Below are 17,249 nucleotides of genomic sequence, written 5' to 3'. Positions count from 1 at the left end.
ATATTAACATAAGATGTTTTTCCAAAGACTATATCGTTTTCCAGTCATTCATCAGACAATGTTTTCTTGTAAAATGAAAAGTTCGAATTTTTTTATCAAGGTTCAATTATTTTGTTACACATAAATGATGAATTAATTATTACTTCACTAATGGTAGGAGGTGAGTTAATTTTACCTAACAATAATAAAAAAAATGTTTAGGTGGTAAACATTTACAGTGTTCCATGGCTTATGAAGAGCTTTAAAGGTGTTACAAAACTGTATATTAAGGGGTTTGAATTACATGTTGAAAAACGAGGTAACTTGAAACCAGTAAAATTATTTTATTGCACTTCATTTAATCAATAGAGAACTTTGTAACTTTTTGAAACTCAAAATATACAACAGTAAAACAATAAACACTTGTCAATTTCCATTTAGAGGAAGAAAAACTGATAGGTTGTAACCAAGCAAAAGAAAAATGGATCAGCTCCATTAGTTACTCATGATGAACGTACACTCAATATTAGATGCTTCATTGAAAATTTGAACAAACTTTCCTTCACAATCAAACAATAAAGCAAAAAATGGGTAGTTCAACAGTAGGAAGTTACAAGATCTTGTCCTGCTCTAAAGTCTATGGGTAACATTACAATGAGGTTTGATTTATTCTGACACAGTTGACTAGAAAGGAAAGTGCCATAACATTTTTATATCAGCTCATTCAACAAAACACCCTTTGAAAATATATATACTATATTAATGTGGTTGCACGTGCAATCAAAAGATTTCAGGCATGCACCCGTCAGATTTCAGTTAGTTTATGGAAAACAACATAAAATCCCAGTTAGTTTTATTTTCTATTTATTTTTTAATTCATACTGAACATTGTTATATCTGAATATGAGATTTAACTTTTGATATACAGATTATAGACAAAAATTATGAAAAGAAAAATGGGTATTTAGTATTTACAATTATCATTCTTCTCTTGGGATCCATCTGCTCCACCAAAAGCTTTTCCTACGTCTGTTGAGCTCATCCATACTCTCATTTAAGGTTCTTATAATTTTCCTCTGAAGTTTAAGAGCTGAAGCTAGAGCATTCCTTGGTGCACTGGCCTTCATTTTGGGTTCGATTTCCTACATCATGAAAAATGGAGTAATAATATAAGATCATACTTAGTATTTGGATAACCTTGTTAGGGATAAATATACTTTTAATTCATGTGGAATTAGGAATGTTTGCTTTCAATCCCTGAAAGCCATCATCTCTTTTAGTTGAATCATTCATGAAAACGTATCAGTGTGATCCTTCATTTCACAAACAAAATTCATTTCCTCTTGGTCGCTTTGATTTTAGAAATAGGGACCACACATGACACATTTCATAAATGAGATTGCATTTTTAGAGACTAAAAGCTAAACTGCCCTATTAATATGGACAAACTATATTTAAACCTCACACAACAATGTCATGAGAGGGAAAGACAAAAAAATGTATACTAGTACTGGTCATTATTTATGCAGGGTCCATTATTGTGACTTTCTCTCTTGTGCCATTAAGGAATCAAAAAGAAAAGGTTTTCGTTGGAAATCATATGGGAATTCATTGCAAAATCATAGGTAAGTGTAATTTTACCAATCTCATTAGAAAAAATTCACTTTTAATTGCTTCACCAAGGAAACTGATTAGCATTTGTCTTATTTACCTGACAAGATACAATATTGATAAATATAACAGGGAGTGGTCACAGAGTTAAGATACAAACTCTTAGTTCCTGAAGTTGAGCTTCAGTGAATCCACCATCCTTCTGAGTCCCTGATTTTGCCATTAGATTAGTAATCCACTTGGCAGCTTCTCCATAGTCCTGTTGAGTTGCCCGCAAGAGCTGCAGCCTCAGTGTTTGCATGAAAGACAATGCCAACAAGCCTTCTCTGTCAAAATAAGGATGAGCCAATGCTGCTTTTGCACTCAGTCTTTGTCTTGCTTTGTACCTTACCATTGATTTTAGAAGTTCCCATCCTATTCCACCATCCAAATCCAACAGCTCAAAACCCCTCCTTAGTTCAGGGCCGCATCGAGGCTCTACAGTTTTTCTCCATGCAACTATGTCATAGTCACACCTCTTTAATTGACGGTTGAATTGAATGAGGCTATTATCAGTCCGTAGACCAGGGAAAGCCTATAAGAGAATGATATAAACCGTAAGCGTTTCAAAATATCAGCTTAATCAGATAGTTGGTTCGATCACCCTTTGCCACTTTTAAATGTTTTACCTGACTAAAACTCACCTACAGAATTATGAAAAACAACTCTACAAGACAACAATAGTTCTTAATATATCAATGCATCAAAATAAAACAAAGTGTAAATACATAGGAAAACTCACTTTAACTTTCAGAATACTATTATGAAGTCTTCGTTGTGATCAAAGTGATTTATTACATTAATCTTCGCAATATTCATATAAAATTGAATACAGATATTGACTGATTAGTTCCAATAATAGGAGAAGAATTCGTCACCATTAGATACTTACCATTTGTAGAAAGATTAAACCAGCACTATAGATGTCGAATCTGTCTGGCGAATTCAACTGTTTAAAACATGAAACCATAGTACGAACCAAAAAGCCAACATCATTACATGATAAAGGGAGCTATATGTGCTAATAGTTCACAAGAAATATTTAACCTGCCATAAGACTGGGGAAAGTGCAGTTGCAACTGGGACTGAGGGTGCTGAAGGAGTTTGTGTGCTCATGATGTATTGCTCTGGTGCAGCATATCTGTATTGGAAGAATTGAGCACATCATAAATTGCCTATAGTTGTATATCATGTCTAACAAAGACATGGATTACATCTAGTTTACATATAATACTTCTATTTACTATCCTAGTGTTAAACTGAACCCAGTGGTCATTGCTAGAAAGCATGATAGAGTGTTAAGAGTGTATGAGAGGAGGAAGAGAAATTAATAGGGTGGTTAGGGGTTAAGAGTGTGTCTGACTGTTAGCTATTCAGTTAACAGTTAGTCAGGAAGGGGGGAGCCTTATGAGAAGGTTATGGACTTTTGTAACGGGGTTAGCTTTTGTTATTGAGTTGTATAGACAGGACCTCTGTTCCTGTTGAGGGAGAGTGCTCCCTTGAGAATGAAGTTTGTGTACATTGTATTCGAGAAGAAGTAATACACATACGTTTCCTTCTTTTCTGTGTGAGTGAGGCTGTGAAGTGTGTTAGATAGATTTTTTGACTAAAGAAATCTATCAAAGCAACACCAATTTTGTTTGCGTTACCAATTGGAGGATATAAAACATTTAATCTTCATTCTCTCATCCCACTAATCATCTGTGACAGCACTTTATATTGAGGTTGTTCTTTCAAACAATGGTATATAGTGTTCATGCTAACATTATCCCTCTAGTTGGAGCATAAATATATATCATGGCCAACTTCTTGATTGCACAATGAAACACCTTTTCTCAAAGAGCTTTTGTGAGCACATTGGCTAGTTGACATTCTAATTCAATAAAAGAAAATTGTATTATCTTTTGGTCTAGGTTCTCCCTGATGAAACACCGGCCAACTTCAACATGCTTGGAACGATTGTGCTGTATCAGGTCTTTCACGATTCCAATGCCTACCTTATTATCACAATGAATATCCATAGGTTCTACATATTCAATCCCTAAGTCTTTTAGAATACTTATCTACAACAGTTCACATACACCATGAGTCATGACATTCTTTTCTTTCTGTACTTTTCCACGTGACCAATTTACCTTCGGCATCCTTTCCTTTCTTCACATCTCCAAGTGACCAGTTTACCTTCGAAGATAGTGAACATCTTATATGTAGATTATTTGGCTGTTTGATATCCTGCCCAATCAATCAGAATCTGTATATCCTTTGATGTTAAACACAATTCCTTAGAGAACACTAGTCCTTTCCTTGGAGCATTGTTCAAGTACCATAAAATTCGATAAACAACCATATGTTCTTAACTTGGGGAATGTATGATCAAGCTTAGCACATTGCAGCGTACACTATATCCAGTTGTGTGTGACACGAATAGATTAGTCTCTCAAAATGATACTTGTCTATCAGGACTTCGTTTGGGAAAACTCCAAGCTTATGATTCCTTCCTATGGGTGCTTTTGTTAGTTCACAAGCATAAATTTTAGAATTGAAAAGTCTAATACATATTTTTACTAATCCCTTGTCTTGACCTTGCCACCTTAATCCCAACAATATTTAAGTAGCCCCAAGTCCATCTCAAATATAGTAGCCAAATACTTGTTCAATTATCTCATTTCGCAAGGATCATCCTCAGTTAAAATCATATCATCAACATATACATTTAAGATTGTTACCTTCCCTTCTTTGTTTTTTATGAACAAAGTATGGTCTAAAATACTTTTCTAATGTCTAAAATTGTTCATTGTTGATCAAAGTCTCCCAAACCAAGCTCTCAGACTATTTTAGTCCATACAATGACTTTTCAGCTTACAAACATCTCTTCTACAAGCAGTAGTGCGGTTAACTCCATGCGGTAAGTCCATATATACCTCTTCAACTAAATCTCTATCAAGGAATGCATTTTTAAGAAGAAGTGGCTGCATAGATCAGTCTAAATTTTCTGCAATGGACATGAGAGACGAATTGTATAGATGTTGACAACCAATACAAAGTCTTATGGTAATCCACCACATGGCTTTGCGTATACCCTTTAATGTCTTGCTTTATATCTATCATTACTGCCTTAGCTTTGAGAAAGAGAGGGGATATTTGCAGAACCCAAACATTGGAATGTATTATTGTAAAAGATTATAAACTTTGATTCAAAACTAAGTAGCTAAGGAACTCAATGACTCTTGGCCAATTTTCAAATGTCACAATGAAAATTCGAAACATCCAAACTTAGAGAAGGATTTGAGTGCAATCTTTTGCAAATACCCAAACAAAAATTGTCCTAATCTTCAACGTCATAACCATATACAAGCATGTCACTAGCTTGATTCGCATGACTGAATTCCTGTCCTTTATTTTTTGTCAACTCCAAGTAGTGGAGTTTTCCCTACCTAAGACCACAACCAAGAATCTTCCAAGTCAGAAAGTCCTGAAAAAGTTTAATATGATGGCCAAAAAATTAGAGTGCAAACAAGAGTAGAGGTTACTTAGCTAACCGACAACAAATTATATTCAACAGATGGGACAATAAGGACATTATCTAGTGTGAGATTTTTTATCAAAATAGCACATCTGGCACCTACAATGGGAGAGGTACTACCATTAGTGTGGTAGTGACAATGATATAATGAGAAATTGTTTGTAACTAATGGAAGTCCTTAGCCATATGTTGGAAGTCTCACATCAACTAGAGATAAGACCAATTTAAAGTATAGAAGTGAGTACAAACCTCACCTTACAAGCCGGTTTTGTGGGGTTGAGTTAGGCTTAAAGTCCAGTTCTTAATACCATATGATCAAATGCACATGTATCAATGAATTAAGTACTATTCTCAGAGGTTAGATAATACAAACGTCTTGCCAATAATACGTGAATGGACAACATTTGCTGCGGGTTGTGGCTAACCACATTGTTAGGTCAAAAAATAACCATTGATTCAATTTAAGTTGACAAGTTTCATATGATCCATCACAAAAGGTTTGTGATATAGGTGTGATGGGGTTGGTAGGATCTATCATGCTGTCTCAGACAACAAAAAAGTAGGGTTATAGAAATAATTTCAAATGCAAGTTTCAGCGGCATTACTTCAATTTGGCATTTTGCAGGATCAAACCTGCTCTGATACCATGTCAAACAAGAGCAAAAGAAACAATTACTTTCTGTAAAACAGGAAATATCTTATGTTGAGGAAAACCAAACATTCTTACAGTAAACGTAAATAATTAGTGAAACAATTAAATTGACTACAAAGTCATTCTAGCAATTGCAGAAAATATACTCTAATAATTATGGTATTACAGCTCATGATAACATTGTCAAACATATATCTAAACTCTGCAGTGATATTAATCGTGAAACAAGAGGTAAAGATGACCAACAATAGACCTAATGACCCACCCTTCCCTAGTCTTCTCATGACTGGAGCTTTATAGCATTGGACCTATATTTAATTGTCAATAAATGAAATAGGTGACTTAAATCAGAATAGTGATATCTGAAGAGAAGTAACTAAAGAAACATCCTATTGTAATTTAAGACATTCTTATGGTGTTCGGGGTCACAGAACAAGGATAATTAAATAGCTGTATACTCCCATTCTTTCCTTTAAGAGAAAGAAAATACAATTGTATTATCTAGATCAGATTCAGTTTTGTACTTTTAGAAATGATGGAGGGAATTCAGATTTAAAATTTTCTTTTTTGTATTTACATGTGTGTGTGTGTGTGTGTGTTACATAGGAAACTTTTCATGTTAGGTTCTAGAAAAAATTTCCCAGATATCTATGTTCATCTTCCGAAACCTTTTTTTCAAGCAAATCACATGAAACTGCTTTTGTCTGTGATGACATTGACTCATGCTCTGGTACCTATCACCAGTACGGTATATGCTTTCATTTCAAAGCTATAAACATCATATATGAGTTAAAATCTAGACAAAATATAGGACTAATATTTTGTATGACATCAAGTTCAACTTCTTTAAGGATAATTTTAAAAATATAGAAATAAGTAAAAATGATAAGCTCCACCAGTGTATTATGCACAAGAAACACAACAATCAGCAGAGGGTTGAGTTCAAAGTTAGTTGGATACATGTATTATTAATCTCAAAGAAGATACCTTGGATCCAAAAGAAACTCCTTTGGAATGTAGTTTATGCCCACTCGCAGGTCTGTAGCAGCTCCAAGATCAATGATTTTGAATGTCCGAGACTCTGATCCCCATAGTTTAAACAAATGAGCTTAATTTGGATCATGGATCTTTTTGCATTGAACAAAAGTCTCTAGATTCTTTACCTTCGGAGAAAATAATGTTCTGTGGCTTAATATCCCTATGCACAATACCAGTTGAGTGAAGACCATCCAGTGCAAACAAGATCTGCCTCATGATTGTCTGAATGATTCTATTTTCTCTTTCTAATCCCTTGGGCAAGTCTTGAACCTCACCTAAAATTAATGTTTCAACCTGGAATTTGCGACAATCATTTGGTCTGATAAGAAAGCATGATTTACCATGGGAGCACAAAATTCAAATTGAATATAAGAAGAAAAGTGCTTTGAGTCGGAAATATAGTGCAGAGCAGTTAAAGAAATACAAAACTTTCCCCACATTAATACAAGTAAACTTTATAAACTTCAGTACAAAATATAAGGCCAAATACTATAAAATTGAAAATTTATCAATTCCAACCATAATGTTTAAATAGAGTACCAACATTATATGGAAACTCTCTACTCTGCACCAAGTCAGCTAGGGTGGCATCCCCTTCAAACCGCCATATAAGCCAGTATTCAGCAGATTTCTTTGAAGAGCTCTGCAAACATTATGTGAGAACTGTTGTATTTGTCGTGACTGAAACTAAAATATTAAATGATGTGATGAGAATGTCTTTGGTTTCCCCATACATGTATGATGATAATACCAAAAATTCGTTAGGTAGTACTAGTCTTAATAGATAAACACCTCAAGAAAACCATAGACAAAATCTGCACAGCTGCTTGCACAAGCTCTTCGTACACGCTCATTCATCCAAATTTCTACAGCACCATATTCAGTCGCCTTCTTCAAGACTAAGTCACCTTCCTTCCAGTGAGAACCAAAAAGAACCATAAGTAATATTTATATAATTCAAGCTATCTTACACTGAAATCTCAGAAGCAGATATGCCATATCAACATGTGGGTTCCTCATTTTTTTTCCTCAAACCATGACACTAAAGCAACTAAAGTTAAGACAATACAAACAAAATTTATAAACAAAATAAACACCAACATGGCCATGAAGTAGACAAGGGCACTCCAATATGACTAATGTTCGTATTACAGGACACCACATGACAAAAGAAATTAAATATCAACATGAGAAAAGACTTAAATCGACAAGGAACATTTGTTTGTTCACCTTCTCTGCATGAATATGAACTTCACAAAAAGAAATACTAAGACTGATTAGATTTTAGATGTTGATACTTTGTATCATGTTATATATCAATCTGACTTGTATTGATGTTTAAAAAACTTAATTTGCTTTTTATACTACAAGTGTCTTTAAATTGTCTGGTCTACACTCGTCTCAGCTCAGGCATTTGAGACACCAATAACAAAATTATAATAAAACCCTGGCGACATGAGTCATATGAGGTGTCAGTGTCAGAAACATGTCACACCACCACGACAGCTCAAGCGGGAGAATTGTCCGTCAGTGATCCATTATTGAAAATTAATGGTTATCTTGAAATTAACTTGTGCACATGTGAAGTAGTTCATAAAATATTCAAGCAATAATAAGCTAGTACAAAAGAACAAGTAAATTTTCAAAAACTTCAGGAGCTTCCAAATAGAATATAGAGCAACACCTTCGAAGAGGGTTTGTTGGCCAGTGACACTCTATAAACCACTCCAAATGATCCTTCCCCCAACTTCTTCCCCAGAGCAAAATCATCCTGCCATCATAAACCAGTCTCAGCAAGAACTGCCACCGGAAACAAATTTCATAAAAATTTCAAAAAATCAAGTGGAATACGCGTACCTTCTTGTAACTTGGTCGGAACAACCTCTCAACAAAGGCAAGAACAAACATGTCAAAGAAACCAGGTGCCACACCAGGTGTGGCCCAAAGGTAAGATAGAGTCCCCAAAGCCAGAATCACCCCAGGGACAGTAAGAGTCAAGCCATTGGACTTGGGAAGAGTGCTCCTATAGATTACATCCCCACACTGCATCACACTGCAAGGAAGTCCAACCCCAACACCCACAAAAAGGTTGTGAACTGTGTCAATCCATTCACCCCCTAGTGCAAAAACTTTAACCACTCTTGTTGGGTTTGAAAAATTCAATCTTGAACTGCATTGAGCCTCCCCAGAGGGTCGAATCCTAAGCCTCTGGCCAAGAAACAAGGACTTCTGCCTGGGCTTTTGGTGTTGTTGGAGCTTGGTCACTCCTACTCCAATTCCTGTAGTTGCAACAGTGGCCATGCCAGTTCAGTTTAGCTTTGCTCTGTTGGAAAAATCTTGAGAACTTCACCTGCAATTCCCTTCCATTTTCCACCGCAACTTTTTTATATTTTAAATTTAATTTACAATTAGATATGATTTATATTTATATTTATATGTTGGCGGTTATATCAGGTATTTATTGTGGCTGCAGTTACATTGGAAGTTCGGAAATTGGATTGAAGTTTAACATAGGCCACAAATAACACGTAGATACTAATGGGCTTCCTGTTGGGCCTACGTAATGCGCTTATCTTATACTAACTTCTACGTTTTATTTTGTTTGATTCTTTTTTGTTGTTTAGTTAGACTTTTTATACATAAAAAATATATAAAAATAGATTGCATTTAGGTACATTTACCAATAAGAAGATAAAATGATTTAAATTTATCACATAAATTAATATTAATTTATACATTTAAGATTCGCTTAATGCACTTAATTCAATCCCTAATATTTGAAATAATAGAACTAATTGACAATATGTTTTCATCATAGAATAATTGAAATCATTATAACATTTCGTTCAACCAAATGCAAATCTTAAAGTAAATTCATATAGTTATGAAAAAAATATAAAATTAGAGTAAGTTTGTCTTTTCTTTGAGTCTTTATCTATGTATCTTGTACACATTTATTAGTTTTGTTGGCTATATAGGACTTTGTGTAATTTTTTTAATAAAACATTCTTAGATTTGAGCATTTTATACCTACACATTTCTTTTTTAGTTTTTTATTAATATGAAACGTTCTTAATTTAGTGCTTTATATTTGGTAAAAAAAATTGTAAATAGAAAAGTTGAATGGTGTTTTAAAACCTTTTAAATAAGATTCATAACTATTGTTAGTTAAATGATATTCAAACAATAGTTTTGTATTTATCAAGTAAATGGCAAAGAAAATTTTCGTTTTAAGCTGCTATGTAATGTCTCTCATGTGAAAATAACATGAAAAATAAAGAGACTTAGAAAGAGAGTATATATAATATCTTTATATTAGTTCATCTAATCACAGATATTACATTAAATTCTTAATTAATTAAATTTCACTAAGATAACTAATGCAACAAAGTATCATATAAGTATTATTTTGGCTCACAGGGACTCATTTAAAACCCTTTAAGTATAATATAAATATTTCTTCATTTCATATTGTTTAATTAAACTTCAAAACCAAATTTTTATAGATGAGTTTCTCTTGTCCTAACATGCTTTGCTCTTTTGTCTCTGCATGTAATGACTACATCTACTTATGAAAGAAAACACTAATAAAACACTATCATTCTACTACAACGTAGACATGAGTCTAAATAACTACCTAGTATGTAAAATAATAATAATCTTTATTCTAATTACAAAACATAAATTGAAATTATACTAATTCATTTTATAATTTATTTAGCTTTAAATTATTTTTACATTTTGTTTCTTCTGTCTTCCAAGTTAGTTTTCTAACGTCTCCTGTTTTTTTGTTCAGAATAAGCTCAACGGAATCGAATTTCCAAACTCTACAATAAATGGGTCTAGTTCCTAAAATAATGTTGGCAAGAATCTATTTTTAAATATTCTTTGAAAAAAGTAATATTCTGAAAAAAAAAAAAAGTCTGCTACAACATCCCCATACTCCTCGCCAATCGCGATTATCAAGTGCTGACAAACCTACTACACCCAAATCATAGTTGTCAGTTTCTCACCGTGGGATAGATCAAACGGTGCAAAAAGCACATCATTTTTTCACAACAAAACAACAAAGCACACATTTCGAAGTTTAAAAAGCCACGGTCACGTCTTTCCAGCCTGGCTTCCTACCATGTTGTTCATTGCGGGGTCCACAACCCAACTAAACCACCGCAAAATTCCAAAACTACCCTGCACCTTCACAAAAAATACACTCCAAAACTTTTTCTTCTCTGGTTTCCATTCCTCCGTTTCGTCACCATGCCACCGACACTCTCATTCACACTTACACACTACCTTACGTTGTTGGTGGCGGTGCTGTTAGTCGTCGTCGAAGCAAATTTGCCGGCAACCGGAATCGCCAGCGAGCTTCCGACGTTCCGCGAAGCGCCGGCATTCCGCAACGGAAGAGAATGCCGCAACCGAGCGCACGGAGAGTCCGTCTTCCACATCGCGATGACGCTGGACGCGACCTACCTCCGCGGATCCATCGCTGGCGTGTTCTCCGTGCTGCAACACACGTCGTGTCCGGAGAACGTTGTATTCCACTTCATCGCTACCACGCACAGACGGGTGGAGCTCCGGCGCATAATAACGACGACGTTCCCGTACCTAGCCTTCCACCTCTACCACTTCGACGCGAACCTCGTGCAGGGCAAGATCTCGTACTCTATCCGTCGTGCACTGGACCAGCCGCTGAACTACGCGCGGATGTATCTAGCTGACTTGCTTCCGGCGAACGTCCGGCGAATTATCTACTTCGATTCCGATCTCATCGTCGTCGACGACGTGGCAAAGCTCTGGAGAATCGACCTCCACTCCCGCGTGCTTGGCGCGCCCGAATACTGCCACGCCAACTTCACTAATTACTTCACGCACCGCTTCTGGTCGAACCCGAGCTACGCGGCGTCGTTTAAGGGACGCGAAGCGTGCTACTTCAACACCGGTGTGATGGTGATTGATCTGTGGAAGTGGCGCGAGGGAAGATACACGGAGAAGCTCGAGACCTGGATGCGTATTCAGAAGCGGAACCGGATCTACGAGCTCGGATCTTTGCCACCATTTCTGCTTGTGTTCGCCGGTGATGTGGAGCGCGTGGAGCACCGTTGGAACCAGCACGGTCTCGGCGGCGACAATCTCGAAGGTCTCTGCCGTGACCTTCATCCCGGTCCGGTGAGCCTCCTCCACTGGAGTGGCAAGGGGAAGCCGTGGCTGCGAATCGATTCCAAGAAGCCTTGTCCATTGGACAGTCTTTGGGCGCCGTACGATCTCTTTCGCCACTCTCCCTCGTTGTTCTCCGATTCGTAGTTAGGGTTTTGTCGAAGGCGCATGGTTTTGTCATGGGGACTGATTCACAAGATTGCTGCTCCTCCGGCTTGAATGAAGGGTGCGGTATGAAATGACACGTAAGGGCACGCGAGTGTTATTGAAATTTCTTTACGCGTGTCTGAAGGGTGACGCTTGTGTGTGTTTGGAGCGTATGATACGATACATTGGTGTCATCGTACCATGGATTTGGATGAAGATAATTGGATATGTACAGTATTCCGAGGTAGATACTATACTCTAAAGTATTAGTGGCAGGGTATGCGCATCCTGCGCTCTTCACCGATTCCGTATTCTTGCCTAGGATGGAGATTCTTCGGCTAAGTTGTAGCGTTCTTTAGTTATTACTGATAAATAAATGAAGTGTGGGTAGAATTATTGAAATGGCAAATTATCGTTGCGTTTCTGTGAGAGAGAAAAATAGAGAATTAAGAATTTGTTCTTTTTGGTATTATAATTTTAAAATAATAGTGTTAGAGTTTAATTTTTTATTCAAAACGGAGAAAATGAAAAAACTCAACTGATTTTAGGTATCATTATATCAAATTTTTGGTGCACATCTAAAATAACTGATTTTAGTGTTAAATTCGTTTCTTTATTGTTTTTATGAAGTTAAAAATATAAATTATTTGTAAGTTATCAACAAAAGTCAAAAAAAAATTATACAAAAATTTCTATAAACTAATTAAAAAAAAGTACTTTTGATTTTTTTTTTCAGAAGTGTTCTTGTATGTAGTGGTAAGGAATTTATTCATTTTAACTCGTCAAAAGATCATTGAAAACTTTGCTTTGAAATAGTTGTTTTGAACTTGGTAGTGTGAGTGGTTTTGAGCTATTTTAACTTGATTTCCTTAACATCATTTTAGAGTACATTTTACATTCGTTCCAATCCCTTGCTGTTTATTAATCATTTGAGGTGATCATAAACTCAATTTAATTTTGCACTTGGATTGATACCTTCCTATACACATAAGGGGAAATTGAGATTTTTATTAGCCTTCATGCGACTAAAGTCTAGCTAACACTTGTTAAATGATATTTTAAGCTAAATTTTGAGATAGAATGTGTCAAAATGATGTAAAAAATGAATGAATGAATAATTATATTATATGGTGTTGTAGTGTTTAGATATTATTGTATAGAAATAAACATTTATAAAGTTTGATATTAAATATAGTTACATATTTACTTAGTGTTATATATGAAAAAGAGAGGATATATAAGATTATGACAATCTCATTGTAATTGTTTCAATATATATATTTATGACATGCATTATTATTATTATTATTATATATGTATATATTTATCTTATGTATAACATTAAATTTAAGTATTGAAGAATTGATTCCACTAAGATATATGGGAGTAAGGGATGGTACAGATGCTTTAGATGACTGATAGAGATGTGAAAGTGGGAAAAAGATTAGGTTTATTTAAAGTTTTTGTGTTATAAATTTAAGAAATAATATAATTTGGTTTATTTTATTTCTATATTTATTTTATTAATTTTGGAATTATGTAATTGAAAAATATTTTTGGTAAAGTTGAGACTTTGTTTTAATTCCACATGTTTTAAATGTCAATGTTTTTAATTGATATCGTTTTATGTGCTATAAGAATTTTGAAACATCTTAACTTTAAACAATTCGTGACACCCTAAATTGGGACGCTACATTTTTAACCGAGCTTGTTGAGCTTCACTTTCTTATGTTTCCTTTAGAATTCAAGTTTCATCTTTCTCTATGGTGATTTTGCTTTTGTTATTCTTTTACTTTCTCTTGTTTAACATATGTATTCACACTATAGAGCATGGTTTCCTAATGATTATTTATGAGCGTCCAATTCTTATTTGGTTATTAAATCTTAATCATTCTTAGCCATCTTAGAACATTGTTATACTGACTTATTTTCCTTGTTTCATTATAGATATTGTTATCATCAAAATCTACTTATTGTTAGATTCATCTAATGGGTTTTCCAGCATCTAATGCTAACATAGCATGCTAATATCCCTCATGGAGAAAGATGTAGATCTTTGAACATCTCATGAGTTGCTTTTGTTTGATAAATTCAAGTTTAGCACAAAGTGTACAAGAGAAGCCTTTCCAAAATGTCAACCTCTTACTCAATTTATCCCTTGTGACATAAGGTTTTCTCGTTCTAATACTAGAATATGCGTTGTATAGACAAGTACATGTTAAAGTAGACGAGATCCCCAACAATCAATAAGATTTTGATCATAACAAAACACTACAGAAAATTAAGTCTTTGGTTAGAATTTAAAATGTGATTATACAACTGAGGGATGGTGTCTAATGGAAATAATGAGAATGAGAAATTGATCAATATTGCTTGAAGATCAAAATATATTATGTGTAGTATTTCTTGCATGCACAATTGATTTATATTCATACACTATGTGTGTTAACAAAAGTGATAAGTCTGGTTAATGCAAAGGCCAAATCTAAGCATTATACGAGTCTAAGGATTATACTAGTTAAGGTATTAGATGAGTCTAACAATAGAAATTATCAATTGAATACATTAGACGACTCAAGTATCTAAACAACCTAAGTCACTCTATTAGACGACTAAGGTGTTAATGATCAAGGCATTGGATGACCAAAGGGTTAGACGACGTAACATAGCTTAAGTCATTAGATGACCTAAGTGTTAAAACCAAGGTATTAGACGACCTAAGGTAGCTTACGTCACAAAAGACCTAAGTGTCAAATGAACTTTAATGATGAAACATTTATAGTGCGCTTTGGTGGTTTGAAATAGGTTTTTTTATCTCTGATTATTCATGCGAATTAACATATTGATAGAAATGTTTGAAACAAAGATTCAATCATATGAATTACAACGAATATTATCATTGTGAAAAAAGAATGTTTTTGAATCAAACGTTCAAATGAAACTAATATTGAGAAATATCTTACAAATAAAATGATGAATGCATATTTGTGCCCACATTTTAGGTTTAATTTTGAACTTTTGATGAAATTTCGAAATAGTAAGAATGACCACGAACCGACACCACTAAGGACATTCCTTTCTCCTCTTTAAAATTTCAGTCCCTCTGTCTCACAGTGCTCTCTTTCACTTCCTCTCAATTTTTGTGTCTCTCTTTTACTTTCCTTCTCTCTTTATTTCTAATTAAATAAAATCTCATTATTTCTTTTAAAAATAAAATATATTATAAACTAAAAGTAAACGCCCAAATAATGCTTTTATAATATGTCAACTGATTTTTTTTGAAACGTAAGTGCTAGTTTCCAGATCTTTTATTTTTGAGTTTATTTTATTTCAAGTTCAGACCTTTACTTCTTGCACCCCCATTTATAGTTTCTACACTTCAATACATAAAAGAAAAAGACATTTTTACCCTCAGGCAAAAATATTAATACAATAAAACAAATGCTTCTCATAAACTTAGACAATCATCTCTACTAACAAGCCAACAATTTGTTGCATTTATATCAACAAAATAAATAACATAACAATTTATGTTCTACTCAAAACTTGAACACGTGACCACTTAGTCCATCCAAGAACAACACCTTGTGAAGTCACCCAAATTCTAATAAAACATACACGAGTCTTATTATAATATTATCCATAAGCCCTACATTTCTTCGGGTCTTACAAATTACATTATCGAAAAGAAGATTATAATAACAAAAAAGTCCTAAACAAAACCAAGTCCAATCTTTACATAAAGAGACTTAGAGAAACATATTAGGGGAGCTTGGAAGCCTTTAGGGGTTCAAATTTCGTCCTCTCTCTCTTCTCTCATATTCTCTACTCTTTTTTTTTCTATTTGCATGTACATTTCAAGGAGTGTTAAGCCTTTGGGGTTAATTATGTTGTACTTTTTTAACTAGATTCTAAGGTTAGATGAATAATTTTGTCTGTTCTTTTTATTCTTATTGTGGTTTATTTTTATGGTCTTTTGCTTAATCAAGTAAAAGTAATGATTTTTACATTATAGCAAGTTAACATGGTGTTAAATCTACATAAATCTCATCATATGAATCCAAGGGTTTTTAATTTTAATTGAGAATCTACTGTGATTAAAGTTAGAAACTTGCATGTGATTGAATGAGTTTTTCCCAATAATTAATAATGTACTTTGATTAAAGGTGAAAACTTTAACAAGAATCAATCAAGAATGTACTTTGATTAATTATGTTTTTAATTGATAGAAGAGGTAAAAGAATAAACATGATTAGACATAGCAATATATAATTGAGAATGTACTTTACTTAAATTAACTATGATTAATCTACAAAGTTCTTGCTTTAGTAGTATTAATTTGATCGCATCAACGACAATGTTATCAATGACCCACTCGGATCAACTCCTTTATCTTGTCACGGAGGGTTGAGCACTCCTCCATTGTGTGTCCCAAGTTCTGGTGATACCGATAATGCTTCTTATTATCCGCATTCCTTAGGGTAGACTTTCTCTTCATGGGCAGGAGAAGCTCAACACCCAACGCCTCCTCCAGAATCGTTGCCCTTGGCGCATTCAAGGGTGTGTATTAGTGAACTTCGACCCTCGAGGAAGATCCTTCGGTCGAAAGTTGTTCCCCTTATCACCTCTAGTGACCTACTTCTTCCCTTCTTCTTCTCATAGCTCATGCTCGTGGCCTTCTATTGCTATTTTTTTTGGTACTCTCGCATGTCTTCAACTCGCATAAACTTTGCAGCTCGCTCCATCGGCTCTTCCATAGTCTTTGCTCCATCGGCTCTTTCATAGTCTTTGTTGGCTTCATGCAAAGGCTATTGACGAATGATCCGGCACTCAAGGCTATGGTGATATGGTGCAGGGCAAACTCCAGGCTCATGTCCTTGATTTGTCATGCGGTTTTATTATAGCGGTCCATGAAAGCCCACAGGGACTTATCTTTCTCTTGCTTCGTGCTGATGAGAGTGATAACGACCTGGTTTTGAGTTCGAATGGTCACATACTATCGACCAAACAAGGTGCGAAGGGTAGAAAAACTATTTACGAAATTGGGTGGTAGGAATTTGAACCATGCCAATGTCTCCCCTTTAAAGACAAAAAGAAGGCTTT

The 17,249-nt window shown here is 34.7% G+C and overlaps 2 protein-coding genes across 2 annotated transcripts; one reads left to right on the top strand and one right to left on the bottom strand.

Annotated features, from left to right (window-relative positions):
- Positions 1 to 815: 815 nt before the first annotated feature.
- On the bottom strand, positions 816 to 9,230 carry STN7 (Serine/Threonine kinase domain protein). The gene is made up of 10 exons (XM_047320906.2): positions 8,700 to 9,230; positions 8,527 to 8,613; positions 7,635 to 7,754; positions 7,387 to 7,485; positions 6,968 to 7,136; positions 6,792 to 6,885; positions 2,677 to 2,770; positions 2,522 to 2,578; positions 1,751 to 2,164; positions 816 to 1,121 (listed from the first exon to the last, which is right to left on the bottom strand). Exons 1-10 carry the CDS (start codon positions 9,141 to 9,143, stop codon positions 960 to 962), a joined length of 1,740 nt encoding a protein of 579 aa, XP_047176862.1. The 5' UTR covers positions 9,144 to 9,230; the 3' UTR covers positions 816 to 959.
- Positions 9,231 to 10,687: 1,457 nt separating this feature from the next.
- GATL3 (galacturonosyltransferase-like 3) lies at positions 10,688 to 12,697 on the top strand. Its single transcript, XM_088110820.1, has one exon. It carries the CDS (start codon positions 11,100 to 11,102, stop codon positions 12,144 to 12,146), a length of 1,047 nt encoding a protein of 348 aa, XP_087966946.1. The 5' UTR covers positions 10,688 to 11,099; the 3' UTR covers positions 12,147 to 12,697.
- The last annotated feature ends 4,552 nt before the right edge of the window (positions 12,698 to 17,249 follow it).

This window comes from Vigna umbellata, chromosome 3 (assembly GCF_029865625.1).
Source record: "Vigna umbellata cultivar VRB3 chromosome 3, Vumbellata_1.0, whole genome shotgun sequence".
NCBI classification, from domain to species: domain Eukaryota; kingdom Viridiplantae; phylum Streptophyta; class Magnoliopsida; order Fabales; family Fabaceae; genus Vigna; species Vigna umbellata.
Note: the sequence above shows the minus strand (reverse complement) of the source record. Positions and strands in the feature narration are given on the sequence as shown.

What these genes read in the sequence shown, in the direction of transcription:
- STN7 (XM_047320906.2), bottom strand. Translation starts at nt 9,143, where the DNA reads ATGGCCACTGTTGCAACTACAGGAATTGGAGTAGGAGTGACCAAGCTC. An exon ending in TTTCCCCAGTCTTATGGCAG is followed by an intron (nt 2,579 to 2,676) that starts GTTAAATATTTC and finishes TGTTTTAAACAG; the next exon opens with TTGAATTCGCCAGACAGATT. An exon ending in GTTTAATCTTTCTACAAATG is followed by an intron (nt 2,165 to 2,521) that starts GTAAGTATCTAA and finishes ATTCTCTTATAG; the next exon opens with GCTTTCCCTGGTCTACGGAC.
- GATL3 (XM_088110820.1), top strand. Translation starts at nt 11,100, where the DNA reads ATGCCACCGACACTCTCATTCACACTTACACACTACCTTACGTTGTTG.